This window comes from Coregonus lavaretus (genome assembly GCF_964263955.1).
Source record: "Coregonus lavaretus genome assembly, chromosome: 32".
NCBI lineage: Eukaryota > Metazoa > Chordata > Actinopteri > Salmoniformes > Salmonidae > Coregonus > Coregonus lavaretus.
This window is the reverse complement of record NC_140019.1, coordinates 18,515,990-18,531,474: the sequence shown is the minus strand read 5'-3', so window position 1 is coordinate 18,531,474 and position 15,485 is coordinate 18,515,990. Positions and strand designations below refer to the sequence as shown.

Below are 15,485 nucleotides of genomic sequence, written 5' to 3'. Positions count from 1 at the left end.
GGAAGTTAAAGCTTGGTCGCAAATGGGGTCTTCCAAATGGACAATGACCCCAAGCATACTTCCAAAGTTGTGGCAAAATGGCTTGATGACAACAAAGTCAAGGTATTGGAGTGGCCATCACAAAGCCCTGACCTCAAAATGTGTGGGCAGAACTGAAAAAGCGTGTGCGAGCAAGGAGGTCTACAAACCTGACTCAGTTACACCAGCTCTGTCAGGAGGAATGGGCCAAAATTCACATAACTTATTGTGGGAAGCTTGTGGAAGGCTACTTGAAACGTTTGACCCAAGTTAAACAATTTAAAGGCAATGCTACCAAATACTAATTGAGTCTATGTAAACTTCTGACCCACTGGGAATGTGATGAAAGAAATAAAAGCTGAAATAAATCATTCTCTCTACTATTATTCTGACATTTGACATTCTTAAAATAAAGTGGTGATCCTAACTGACCTAAGACAGGGGAATTTTTACTAGGATTAAATGTCAGGAATATGAAAAACTGAGTTTAAATGTATTTGGCTAAGGTGTATGTAAACTTCCGACTTCAACTGTACATGCTTGTTTGGCTTTGACGAGGCCAAAGAATTTGGTTAACCCCTCTGGCATTCACATGCTGGTAAGGTTTTAAAACAGTCGGGGGCCAAAGGCTCCACCAGTCTTGTTTAGCAACAAACCTTTACCTGGAGGCGGCAGGTAGCCTAGCGGTTAAGAGCGCTGGGACAGTAACCAAAAGGTTGCTGGTTTAAATCCCAGAGCCGACTAGGTGAAAAATCTGTTGACGTGCCCTTGAGCAAGGCACTTAACCCTAATTGCTCCTGTAAGTCGCTCTGGATAAGAGCATCTGTTAAATGACAAAAATTTAACACATTATCACACTATTTTTCCTTTATTGAGCGAGAATATAGCCTAGTTGTTGGAACACGTTCACCTGAGATGAGATTGCCACCCCCTGTGAAATTATATCCCTAAAGTCAATTAGGGGAACCATAATTTTGGAAGAATAACAAACTTTTTTATATTCCTCCATTGCTTGCTTTGCCTATTGCAAATTCCAGTCCACAAAGATAGAGTGGAGGATCTTGGCTTGGCCAACGTTCTGCAACCTGACAACATCTAGTAGATTGCCAAGGGGCAGTGAGATTATTTGTGTACAACAGCATCCACAACACTTTTACATCTGAGATGGTGATAAGACATTCTTCAGAGTTCATATTTACTCCACAAAACAAAAGGCTGTGATCTTCATTGGATAACAATTCTGTCTGTTGTCCACCGAGTCTGAACCAAACCTCAAGCGGTAAAGAAATGCCCTTGTTTAGGCCAGGCTTGGTTGGTGATGCGGTCTGTGAGAAGCTTTCCATTCCCTTGACACTGACCAGAACTGGACCTCTGTCTTTCCACTGGTTGTCCATGTCCCCATTTTAACCTGTCTTCTATCTCAAAGTTCACAGTCAAGTTCCAGGCATCAATAGTGGCCTTATCATTATACTAACTGACACAGGGCTACTTCCTCAACTTCCGTTGGGAAAGATGTAAAACCCCAGGGAAATCAATGAGTCTGTTGACCATTTAAAAATGATTTACCTCGCTGAACGTTTGACCTACTTTACCAGTGTGTGATGTAAAGATGTATGTTCTTCCCTTTGGCCAAAATAACTGACCTTTCCTCAACCAAGGGCTAGCGGGGACAGTCCCACAGCATGCTACACAAGGGGAACATAACAACACAAACACTACATCAATCCCACGGGGGGCCAGTATGAAAAATGTATGCACTCACCCTTAACTCTGGATAAGAGCGTCTGCTAAATGACTAAAATGTCCCCAAAAAAATCTATGGGTAGGGGGACTGAGGACGGGTGGGGTTAAGGGAAGTGTTTGAGCAGTGAAAAGGGGAGGGGTGGGGTAAGGACAGGAGGGGAGGCGAGAGGAGGGAAGGGGGTGGGGTAGCAGGTTTCACTTACCTCTTGAAAGCCTCAGTGGGGTTTCTCTCACACTCCCCGGGCTGCAGGGCGCTCTGCACCGCCGGTTCATGCACCTTCTCCTCGTAATCCGGCACCAGGCCGCTCCGGCAGATCTGGGCCACCAGGCCTCGGATGAAGCCGCCCAGGCAGAGTGTGTCCGAGTCGTCCGCACGGCAGAAATGGAAGGCCAGACTCTGCTGCTGCAGCCCCCGATGAGTGCCCTGGACTGAGGTGGGCCACAGGAGCTCCGTGCACAGGGCCGTCTTCCCACTCCCAGGCCCCCCCACCAGCAACACCCCCCAGGAGGTGGCCTTCGCAGAGCCTGCTGTGGAACTGCCGCTGGGGTTGGATGCGCCAGTACCGGGGGCAGAGGACTGCTTGCTGGGAGTGGTGGTCACACCACTCAGGCCATTAGTTTTTTCCCGGATGCAGTGCTGGATCTTGTGGAAGACCCACTCCCTGCAGTAAAAACGCTTCCCCTGCAGCAAACTGGTTTGGGCCATTTTGAGATATTGCTATTCCGGCTATTCCTCATAGGGCTTTCCTTGCCCTCACATTTTCAACCCAGAGTAGGCCTGCTGTAAATTCGAATATCCATTTTGTTGGCTCCACATGTGCCTTTCCAAGTTGATTGCAGCTGTCCTTAGTGTTGTGATAAAGCCAGAGTTCAACTGAGGCTCCCTTCTGAGAAAACACAGATTGGCTGTGGGCAAGAAAAGCAGTTTTTGGGACGTCGCTTAATATATGGGGCAAAAAAGAGTCACAATTGAGGCTTATACTGTACATTTCCCACAAACTTTTTCCATGGCTTTCTCATTGGCTGGACTGAATGCTCAGTGTTATTCCAGGTTTGTTGCTTTAACATGGTGTTGTGCATGACAGGGCACAGTGCTTTGAGTGCATCCACTTTCAAACTCAACCACTGCTTGATACAAATTAGCCCTGAGAGTCAGTTATTTGCTTCCCTTGATACATTTCATAGGGAAACTGAAGCAGAGATATTGTTTCCATTACATTTGCCAGAGATGCGTTGGTCTCTCCATAAACATTGAGCGCCTGGTCACTTTCCTGGAATAAACATACATTTGGTGTACAAAATTCAGATTACAGGTTCAACTCCTATCTAGCCTATACAACTACACAGTTCACTCTCATTTCGAAAATGCATAGCATTGCTTTGCTGAATGGGGAGTTTGTTTATAACACAGTAACTAACAAGACATTGCAGATGGTCCTCACACTTGGGTTTTTGGCATGGTTTCGTTCTGTTTCTCTAGCCTACTCACTGACCCCTCTTCCTTCCTATGTGGCTATGTCACAAATAATTCACATCCGTCCTGAACGGGGAAAAACTCCAAATGAGAGGACCCCCTTTCTCCTCCTACAGCGACATCGATGTTCCCTATCCCACAATGCAATCATGACTAAAAGCAATCATCTTAAAGTGTCAGTTTCTATTCAGATCGGCAATACAGGTGGGCGCTATACTGCATAATAGGTCTATCACTTTAAAACACGTGTATTATGTCCGGTAAATGTTATTATTCACCTTTCTCCGGTTTTCTAGGAACACACTTCATCGCGTAACCATTATGCCCGCTACAACGCTCTCATTTTATAAATAAATGACAGAGGTAGTTTTAACTCGTTACCGAAATGCAACGGCAAGAAAAACCATACGAATAGGTAGACACAACGGCTATTAGGGGTAAACTGTCATAGGTGTCGCTGAAACGTGGATCATAGACTGGTTAGGCTACACCGTCTTTTGTATGACAAAAAAACCTCACCCATTTCAAATGGGATAGAATTGAACACCTTTAGTCAACCTACAAACCTACACTATATAAAGATAATGTCATGCCCATAAACAGCAAATAGGTCAATTAACTGAATGCTGCCCTTAATCTTGTAAAATACAATGCAACTATTTTTTTAACTTCAAGCAAATGTGGAACGTTTTTCAATGTTACAGTTTAAAATGTCTCCTATAGCCTACCGCTTCTCACCTCTTGCTGAATCCCCTTTTCTTTTGGTTTCTGTGTCCGTGGTAAAACCCTCTGTCGTCTAACCAAATGCTATGCTTTAAAAGCAATATTTGATTTTCTTAATCGATTTCCAAGCCCAATCTTCCACTTCGTCCATCCGCGTCTTTGCATGATTCTTTCTTTCAGCAGCGGCACCTCCTGCTTTCCAACACAGCGCTGTAGCCAGTAAACAATTATCTTCCTCCAAACGCTCTCCAAAATTATATCCCTCCTTGCATACAGAGCACACACGCAGGATGGACGCAAAGTCTGATGGGAATTGGGGTTTTGGCTCCCCAAACCGCCATTATAACGGCCTAATAAACACTTAATTTCTGCATTATAGAATAGTAATTAGTGAAAAGTGTTAGAGTTAAAACCACATCGCAGCAGTTTCCTTCTCTATATAGATGTATATCAATGCTAATACAGGCCTAATGTTATTACGACAATGTTGCATAGAGGAAAAAGTGACAGTAAAATAAATCCCAGACAATTTGTAATCACAGATCAAGCTTGAACATTGAGGTACCGATTTAATCATTCAAGGCACTATTGTGTAAAACATTGTTTTCCAATTGGTTGATCATGTCGGTGTTTTCAGACCAGAATATAGGAATTACCAGCATAACTGCCTAAAATCACTGACTATTTTATGATAGAATGATAAGAATGGCGTTGCAGTTCCAACACGTTGTGATTAAAAACAGTGTTGCTTGTGCCTGAACTCTAAAAATAAAAGGTTCCTATTAATAATACGCATAACAATAACAACAATAACACAATATTTTAGTTGTCAGTGTTGAGTGTTGTATGATTTTAGTGGCAAAGCAGAATAAAAAAATCAAAATATGAGGTAAACTCCCAGCAGAGCCCCAAGTCCAATGGGTATATCCTCTGGCATGTTGATGTTAATGTGTTAATGTTCTCCGTATCCATAGCCAGAATGATTTTGCAGTGCATGGTGATCGAACAGGTTTCCTGTTATATTCATCACAGGTGTAGGGAGGGTGAAGTCTGTGAATCCCAAAAATATTAATTTAGCAGATGATTAACAAAACATGCACATGACAGTATTCATACCTTGGTTTTTGTGGTAAATGTGAATGAAAAAAAAAACTGTTTTGATCATGGTTTTCATACACACACCTTGTCCATAATGTAGAGGCCTATGGGATATTCATTGCAGAAGTAAGGGAGGAGGATGGTAAATGTGATCTGCATAACATACTCAACATATTCTTATTGCCTACATATTCTTACCTCTTTGTTGATTGGTATTCATTGAATTGTGTCCATTTACCGTTTTAGGAAGATTTGCACAAATATGAAAAGATAGATGGTATCATCATAAAACAATATCAATTTAGATCATACAAGGGACAAACATTACCTTAAATTGAGATCTTTACATTTTTCAGTTAAGTGCCTGCACCTGCTGTCCCTTCAAATTCAAATCCAAATGTTTCAGTTGGGGAGGTCAGTTACTGCAAGAACCCCCACCAACTAAGGCGGTTCCTCGATGAACCCCACCTCCAATGGGGTTCTTGGAAGAACCTTTTGGGGGCAGTTTTCAGTGCCAAGAACCCTAAGGTTCTTCGAAGAACTTTGTGGATCTTAGAAGAACCCTTGTTGAACCCCTATTCTTTAGAGTGTGGTACAGATCACACAGAGTAAATTAGTGTTTTAATTTCTAAGTAAATACCTTTCCTTATTGTAAAAGTGTTGTCTGACCCTTACCGTCTGGGGAAGGTATGCTTATAGAGCTGCCCCCAGTGGACACGACAGAGAGAGATAAACAAATCTATATATTGAACCCAGCCTTTCTCCTGTAATCACACACACATACACACTAATCTCCCCTCTCTGTCTACTCCTACAGTGCTGTCAACCTCTCATTAATACAATATGCCATGCAGGGTCTCTGCAGAGAAGTATGAATCTACGTTTCATCTGGCTGTTCACACAAAAATAACAAAACACAATCACCTCCAACATACTATTCACTTCATACAGTCAACATTTGCATGGCACTCTTGTGAGAAGAGAGTTTTTCTTAATGTGCACTGCACCCTATTCTAATGTCAGCTGGAGTTTGTGTGTTATGAGCTCATTCCCTTAAGCTGTGGTAAAGCTGCAGGTTGCTGTTTATTCCATGCACAAACTGCTCAATAGGTATATCCAACAATGCAGTAAAGCCAATCTGCGGAATGTTGGTATGTGCAGCAATTTATGCTCTCTTTGCCAGTTAAATACCAACTGGTTAATTTCAGACCAAGACACAGGCAAGGGGGGTCATTGTGTGCCATAATAATGATTCTCGTTTGTAAATATGTCAAATATATTCCACCTCAATTTGGCATTAACAGTGTAACACATTTGTTTTTGTTTTTTTGGGGGAGCGTGTCAGCTTTAAAATTGCAGATAGATTGTAACTTCCATCAATGTAATTGTCTGCATCACTTCCAATCCCCTATATGTTTTATTTTCTCTCGCAAATATATATATATATATATATATATATATATATATATATATATATATATATATATATATATATATATATATATATATATATATATATACACTACCGTTCAAAAGTTTGGGGTCACTTAGAAATCTCCTTGTTTTTTCCATTAAAATAACATCAAATTGATCAGAAATACAGTGTAGACATTGTTAATGTTGTAAATGGCTATTGTAGCTGGAAACTGCTGATTTATAATGGAATATCTACATAGGTGTACAGAGGGACATTATCAGCAACCATCTGTCCTGTGTTCCAATGGCACGTTGTGTTTGCTAATCCAAGTTTATCATTTTAAAAGGCTAATTGATCATTAGATAACCCTTTTCCAATTATGTTAGCACAGCTGAAATCTGTTGTGCTGATTAAAGAAGCAATACAACTGGCCTTCTTGAGACTAGTTGAGTATCTGGAGCATCAGCAATTGTGGGTTCGATTACAGGCTCAAAATGGGCAGAAACAAATAACTTTCTTCTGAAACTCATCAGTCTATTGTTGTTTTGAGAAATGAAGGCTATTCCATGCGAGAAATGTTCAAGAAACTGAAGATCTCGTACAACGCTGTGTACTACTCCCTTCACAGAACAGCGCAAACTGTCTCTAACCAGAATAGAAAGAGGAGTGGGAGGCCCCGGTGCACAACTGAGCAAGAGGACAAATACATTAGAGTGTCTAGTTTGAGAAACAGACGCCTCACAGGTCCTCAACTGGCAGCTTCATTAAATAGTACCCGCAAAACACCAGTCTCAATGTCAACAGTGAAGAGGCGACTCCGGGATGCTGACCTTCTAGGCAGAGTTGCAAAGGAAAAGCCATATCTCAGACTGGCCAATAAAAATAAAAGATTAAGATGGGCAAAATAAAAAAAAAGTGTTATGGACAGACGAATCGAAGTTTGAGGTGTTCGGACCACAAAGAAGAACATTTGTGAGACGCAGACCAAATGAAAAGATGCTGGAGGAATGCTTGATGCCATCTGTCAAGCATGGTGGAGGCAATGTGATGGTCTGGGGGTGCTTTGGTGGTGGTAAAGTGGGAAATTTGTACAGGGTAAAAGGGATCTTGAAGAAGGAAGGCTATCACTCCATTTTGCAACGCCATGCCATACCCTGTGGACGGCACTTGATTGGAGTCAATTTCCTCCTACAACAGGACAATGACCCAAAGCAAAGCTCCAAACTATGCAATAACTATTTAGGGAAGAAGCAGTACGCTGGTATTCTGTCTATAATGGAGTGGCCAGCACAGTCACCGGATCTCAACCCTAGTGAGCTGTTGTGGGAGCAGCTTGACTGTATGGTACATAAGAAGTGCCCATCAAGCCAATCCAACTTGTGGGAGGTGCTTCAGGAAGCATGGGGTGAAATCTCTTCAGATTACCTCAACAACTTGACAACTAGAATGCCAAAGGTCTGCAAGGCTGTAATTGCTGCAAATGGAGGATTCTTTGATGAAAGAAAAGTATGAAGGACACAATAATTACATTATTTCTAACCTTGTCAATGACTACATTTCCTATTCATTTTGCTATATTTCCTATTCAAACTCATTTCATGTATGTTTTCATGGAAATAAAGGACATTTCTAGGTGACCCCAAACTCTTCAACGGTAGTGTGTATATATATATATATATATATATATATATATATATATATATATATATATATATATATATACATACATACATACAGTGGGGGAAAAAAGTATTTAGTCAGCCACCAATTTTGCAAGTTCTCCCACTTAAAAAGATGAGAGAGGCCTGTAATTTTCATCATAGGTACACGTCAACTATGACAGACAAAATGAGAAAAAAATATCCAGAAAATCACATTGTAGGATTTTTAATGAATTTATTTGCAAATTATGGTGGAAAATAAGTATTTGGTCAATAACAAAAGTTTCTCAATACTTTGTTATATACCCTTTGTTGGCAATGCACAGGTCAAACGTTTTCTGTAAGTCTTCACAAGGTTTTCACACACTGTTGCTGGTATTTTGGCCCATTCCTCCATGCAGATCTCCTCTAGAGCAGTGATGTTTCGGGGCTGTCGCTGGGCAACACGGACTTTCAACTCCCTCCAAAGATTTTCTATGTGGTTGAGATCTGGAGACTGGCTAGGCCACTCCAGGACCTTGAAATGCTTCTTACGAAGCCACTCCTTCGTTGCCCGGGCGGTGTGTTTGGGATCATTGTCATGCTGAAAGACCCAGCCACGTTTCATCTTCAATGCCCTTGCTGATGGAAGGAGGTTTTCACTCAAAATCTCACAATACATGGCCCCATTCATTCTTTCCTTTACACGGATCAGTCGTCCTGGTCCCTTTGCAGAAAAACAGCCCCAAAGCATGATGTTTCCACCCCCATGCTTCACAGTAGGTATGGTGTTCTTTGGATGCAACTCAGCATTCTTTGTCCTCCAAACACGAAGAGTTGAGTTTTTACCAAAAAGTTCTATTTTGGTTTCATCTGACCATATGACATTCTCCCAATCCTCTTCTGGATCATCCAAATGCACTCTAGCAAACTTCAGATGGGCCTGGACATGTACTGGCTGAAGCAGGGGGACACATCTTGCACTGCAGGATTTGAGTCCCTGGCGGCGTAGTGTGTTACTGATGGTAGGCGTTGTTACTTTGGTCCCAGCTCTCTGCAGGTCATTCACTAGGTCCCCCCGTGTGGTTCTGGGATTTTTGCTCACCGTTCTTGTGATCATTTTGACCCCACGGGGTGAGATCTTGCGTGGAGCCCCAGATCAAGGGAGATTATCAGTGGTCTTGTATGTCTTCCATTTCCTAATAATTGCTCCCACAGTTGATTTCTTCAAACCAAGCTGCTTACCTATTGCAGATTCAGTCTTCCCAGCCTGGAGCAGGTCTACAATTTTGTTTCTGGTGTCCTTTGACAGCTCTTTGGTCTTGGCCATAGTGGAGTTTGGAGTGTGACTGTTTGAGGTTGTGGACAGGTGTCTTTTATACTGATAACAAGTTCAAACAGGTGCCATTAATACAGGTAACGAGTGGAGGACAGAGGAGCCTCTTAAAGAAGAAGTTACAGGTCTGTGAGAGCCAGAAATCTTGCTTGTTTGTAGGTGACCAAATACTTATTTTCCACCATAATTTGCAAATAAATTCATAAAAAATCCTACAATGTGATTTTCTGGATTTTATTTTCTCAATTTGTCTGTCATAGTTGACGTGTACCTATGATGAAATTTCCAGGCCTCTCTCATCTTTTTAAGTGGGAGAACTTGCACAATTGGTGGCTGACTAAATACTTTTTTTCCCCACTGTACATATACACATACATACATACATATAAATACATATACATACATACAGTGGGGGAAAAAAGTATTTAGTCAGCCACCAATTGTGCAAGTTCTCACACTTAAAAAGATGAGAGAGGCCTGTAATTTGCATCATAGGTACACGTCAACTATGACAGACAAATTGAGAATTTTTTTCTCCAGAAAATCACATTGTAGAATTTTTAATGAATTTATTTGCAAATTATGGTGGAAAATAAGTATTTGGTCACCTACAAACAAGCAAGATTTCTGGCTGTCACAGACCTGTAACTTCTTCTTTAAGAGGCTCCTCTGTCCTCCACTCGTTACCTGTATTAATGGCACCTGTTTGAACTTGTTATCAGTATAAAAGACAGCTGTCCACAACCTCAAACAGTCACACTCCAAACTCCACTATGGCCAAGACCAAAGAGCTGTCAAAGGACACCAGAAACAAAATTGTAGACCTGCACCAGGCTGGGAAGACTGAATCTGCAATAGGTAAGCAGCTTGGTTTGGAGAAATCAACTGTGGGAGCAATTATTATGAAATGGAAAACATACAAGACCACTGATAATCTCCCTCGATCTGGGGCTCCACGCAAGATCTCACCCCATGGGGTCAAAATGATCACAAGAACGGTGAGCAAAAATCCCAGAACCACACGGGGGGACCTAGTGAATGACCTGCAGAGAGCTGGGACCAAAGTAACAAAGCCTACCATCAGTAACACACTACGCCGCCAGGGACTCAAATCCTGCAGTGCCAGACGTGTCCCCCTGCTTAAGCCAGTACATGTCCAGGCCCATCAGAAGTTTGCTAGAGTGCATTTGGATGATCCAGAAGAGGATTGGGAGAATGTCATATGGTCAGATGAAACCAAAATAGAACTTTTTGGTAAAAACTCAACTCGTCGTGTTTGGAGGATAAAGAATGCTGAGTTGCATCCAAAGAACACCATACCTACTGTGAAGCATGGGGGGGGGAAACATCATTCTTTGGGGCTGTTTTTCTGCAAAGGGACCAGGACGACTGATCCGTGTAAAGGAAAGAATGAATGGGGCCATGTATCGTGAGATTTTGAGTGAAAACCTCCTTCCATCAGCAAGGGCATTGAAGATGAAACGTGGCTGGGTCTTTCAGCATGACAATGATCCCAAACACACCGCCCGGGCAACGAAGGAGTGGCTTCGTAAGAAGCATTTCAAGTTCCTGGAGTGGCCTAGCCAGTCTCCAGATCTCAACCCCATAGAAAATCTTTGGAGGGAGTTGAAAGTCTGTGTTGCCCAGCGACAGCCCCAAAACATCACTGCTCTAGAGGAGATCTGCATGGAGGAATGGGCCAAAATACCAGCAACAGTGTGTGAAAACCTTGTGAAGACTTACAGAAAACGTTTGACCTGTGTCATTGCCAACAAAGGGTATATAACAAAGTATTGAGAAACTTTTGTTATTGACCAAATACTTATTTTCCACCATAAATTGCAAATAAATTCATAAAAAATCCTACAATGTGATTTTCTGGATTTTTTTTTCTCATTTTGTCTGTCATAGTTGACGTGTACCTATGATGAAAATTACAGGCCTCTCTCATCTTTTTAAGTGGGAGAACTTGCACAATTGGTGGCTGACTAAATACTTTTTTCCCCCACTGTATATACATATCCTTTAAAAATATATATGTCCCTTTATTACATTCCAACCCCACCACCCCTTCCCTGACTGGAGTAAACTAGTGAACAGCAACGCTTAGGACTCTACTTCCAGCTCATACATACTATATACAGTTGAAGTCGGAAGTTTATATACACTTAGGTTGGAGTCATTAAAACTAGTTTTTCAACCACTCCACAAATGTCTTGTTAACAATCTAAAGTTTTGGCAAGTTGGTTAGGACATCTACTGCTCAATGAAACATGGGACCAACACTTTACATGTTGCGTTTTATATTTTTGTTCAGTGTATACTTTCAGTTTTGTTGGTTATCAATAGTCTTATACAGTTGTTTAGTCCTCCACCACCCCCCTTCCTCACAGCTTTTCACGTTTTTGTTCCTATCCAAGATATATCCTATTCAAGATATAGCTTATTCTGGTGACTAGAACAGCACACAATGGTGAATGGAGAGGATGGCAGTGCATTGGATGGAGACGTCAACTAATGTCTGCACGAGGTTTAATGTATTGACACACAACCAGGATTACGATCAACATAGAGTTGAAGTCGGAAGTTTACATACACTTAGGTTGGAGTCATTAAAACTCGTTTTTCAACCACTACACATTTACATTTGAGTCATTTAGCAGATGCTCTTATGCAGAGCGACTTATAGTTTGTGAGTGCATACATTTTCCTACACAAATTTCTTGTTAACAAACTATAGTTTTGGCAAGTCGGTTAGGACATCTACTTTGTGTATGACACAAGTAATTTTTCCAACAATTGTTTACAGACAGATTATTTCACTTATAATTCACTGTATCACAATTCCAGTGGGTCAGAAGTTTACAAACACTTAGTTGACTGTGCCTTTAAACAGCTTGGAAAATTCCAGAAAATGATGCCATGCTTTAGAAGCTTCTAATACAGAAAATCAGTGCCTCGTTGCTTGACATCATGGGAAAATCAAAAGAAATCAGCCAAGACCTCAGAAAAAAAATTGTAGACCTCCACGAGTCTGGTTCATCCTTGGGATCAATTTCCAAACGCCTGAAGGTACCACGTTCATCTGTATAAACAATAGTACGCAAGTATAAACACCATGGGACCACGCAGCCGTCATACTGCTCAGGAAGGAGATGCGTTCTGTCTCCTAGAGATGAACGTACTTTGGTGCGAAAAGAGCAAATCAATCCCAGAACAACAGCAAAGGACCTTGTGAAGATGCTTGAGGAAACAGGTACAAAAGTATCTAAATCCATCATAAAACGAGTCCTATATCGACATAACCTGAAAGGCCGCTCAGCAAGGAAGAAGCCACTTCTCCAAAACCGCCATAAAAAAGCCAGACTACGGTTTGCAACTGCACATGGGGACAAAGATCGTACTTTTTGGAGAAATGTCCTCTGGTCTGATGAAACAAAAATAGAACTGTTTGGCCATAATGACCATCGTTATGTTTGGAGGAAAAAGGGGGTCGCTTGCAAGCCGAAGAACACCATCCCAACCGTGAAGCACGGTGGTGGCAGCATCATGCTGTGGGGGTGCTTTGCTGCATGAGGGATTGGTGCACTTCACAAAATAGATGGCATCATGAGGAAGGGAAATTATGTGCATATATTGAAGCAACATCTCAAGACATCAGTCATGAAGTTAAAGCTTGGTCGCAAATGGGTCTTCCAAATGGACAATGACCCCAAGCATACTTCCAAAGTTGTGGCAAAAAGGCTTAAGGACAACCTCAATCCTATGGGCAGAACTGAAAAAGCGTGTGCGAGCAAGGAGGCCTACAAACCTGACTCAGTTACACCTGTCAGGAGGAATGGGCCAAAATTCACCCAACTTGTTGTGGGAAGCTTGTGGAAGGCTACCCTAAACATTTGACCCAGGTTAAACAATTTAAAGGCAATGCTACCAAATACTAATTGAGTGTATGTGAACTTCTGACCCACTGGGAATGTGATGAAATAAATAAAAGCTGAAATAAATAATTCTCTCTACTATTATTCTGACATTTCACATTCTTAAAATAAAGTGGTTATCCTAACTGACATAAGACAGGGAATTTGTACTAGGATTAAATGTCAGGAATTGTGAAAAACTGAGTTTAAGAGATAGAAGCAGTTTTTCAGTCTCTCTGTCTCAGCTTTGATGCACCTGTACTGCTGTAGGTGTCCTGGAGGGCAGGTTGTTTGCTCCCGGTGATGAGTAGATAATCATGGAACATACACCCCCGCCTTTCTTCTTCCCGTAGAGTTCTTTATTCCTGTCTGCACGATGAACTGAGAACCCAGCTGTCTGTATGGACGGAGCCAGTATATCCCGAGAGAGCCATGATTCTGTGAAACAGAGTATGTTACAGTCCCTGATGTCTCTCTGGAAGGCGATCCTCGCCTTGAGCTCATCTACTTTATTGTCCAGAGACTGAACATTAGCGAGCAATATACTCGGAAGCGGTGGATGTTATGCCCGCCTTACCATCCACAGAGTCTGACTAGTCGGACTGGAAGTCCACTCCGAATACCTCTTCTCCGCCGGCGGCGGCGGCTTGGAGCAGCCTCTGGGATAAGTTCAATTGCACTGGGGGTTACGAACAAAGGATCCAATTCGGGAAAGTCGTATTCCTGGTCGTAATGCTGGTGAGTTACAGCCGCTCTGATATCCAAAAGTTATTTCCTCCTGTATGTAATAACACACAAAAACGTTCTGGGCTAATAATGTAAGAAATAACACACAAAAAAACGAAATACTGCAAAGTTGCTTAGGAGCTAGAAGCAGAGCTGCCATGTCTGTCGGCGCCATCTTATCTCTTAACTACAATCCCAATTCTTGCCTTGCAACTTAAGGATAAAGAATGGGACCTTTAAAATGGCAATGAAAACTAAAAGATGTTGGCCATTTGCTGATGGATTTTGCAGATCTGGGGTAACAAACATTTGTAATATATATCATTTATTTAAACACTACAGACAGCAAACAAAGCCCAGAGGACTGCAATGTGCATCCTACAGTACATTTGAGTGTATCCACTTCAAGCTTATTCCACTCAAATATTACAGCATGCTTTCCAAAACAGACATGTATTGTATACAAGCATAAATGCAAATCAATATATTTCTCAGTGAACACAATGTAACATTGATGAACAGTGTGTCAGAGTGGTGTGTGTAGGTGAGTGGAAGGAATCAAGCGCAGGACCCAGGATGACTTCAACCGTCTTTAGTAATGTTCCCAAAGCAACGAGAACAAGGAGTCGCCAACCCAACCGGGTGGCGCACACAATTACGCACAAAACACACAGTGCGTCAAAACAAGAAAAGCGCACGCAGTGCGAGCTCTCGGGAAAACACAACGAGAGAATAATACGAACTTCACAGAGGCAGGCTGACAATGAACAATCACGCATAACACCTGACCCAAACACACGAACTAAATAAGGGGAACAATTAAGACACAAATAAGGGACAGGTGTTATGAACAGACAAAACCAAAAGAACATGAAACATAGAACGGTGGCAGCTAGTACTCCGGAGACGACGACCGCCGAAGCCTGCCCGAACAAGGAAGAGGAGCAGCCTCGGCCGAAACCGTGACACAGTGTTACGTTGTTTTTACATGAAATAGCACTTAGTGTACTTTAAAAATCCCAGCATCAGGTCAGCGGGTGAATAATAAATAGCAATCACTCGATGCGGCTCAAATACAGATTTTAAGGTTGTTTGTGTGTATAGGCACAGCATAGTTATTGAAGTAATATAGGGGCATGATTATTGTGCACAGCAGTAATTGTTTGGCTTGCTGCATCTTGGACTCATAGCATGAGTCACCTTCTGTAATAGATTAGCAATCCTATAGTCTAAATATCAATGTTCTGTATTGACTGCTATGAAATTGTTATTTAATGTTTATGAATATGGCCATATTTGCAAGACCAAATGGGAATATCCCATTTAAAGTGACATTTAGAGACTATTGACATTTGGGGTGACACTGACATGACCTTCTCCCACCCAACATCTT

At 41.8% G+C, this 15,485-nt stretch overlaps 1 protein-coding gene across 1 annotated transcript in view; it reads right to left on the bottom strand.

Annotated features, from left to right (window-relative positions):
• LOC311107818 (ankyrin repeat domain-containing protein 50-like) overlaps positions 1-2,615 on the bottom strand; it is a 36,157-nt gene extending 33,542 nt beyond the window's left edge. Inside the window, exon 1 of the mRNA XM_084150375.1 lies at positions 1,965-2,615. Within this exon, the coding sequence (XP_084006501.1) occupies positions 1,965-2,467 (503 nt within the window). The 5' untranslated portion in view covers positions 2,468-2,615. The remainder of the gene's footprint in view (positions 1-1,964) is intronic.
• Between the last annotated feature and the right edge of the window lie 12,870 nt (positions 2,616-15,485).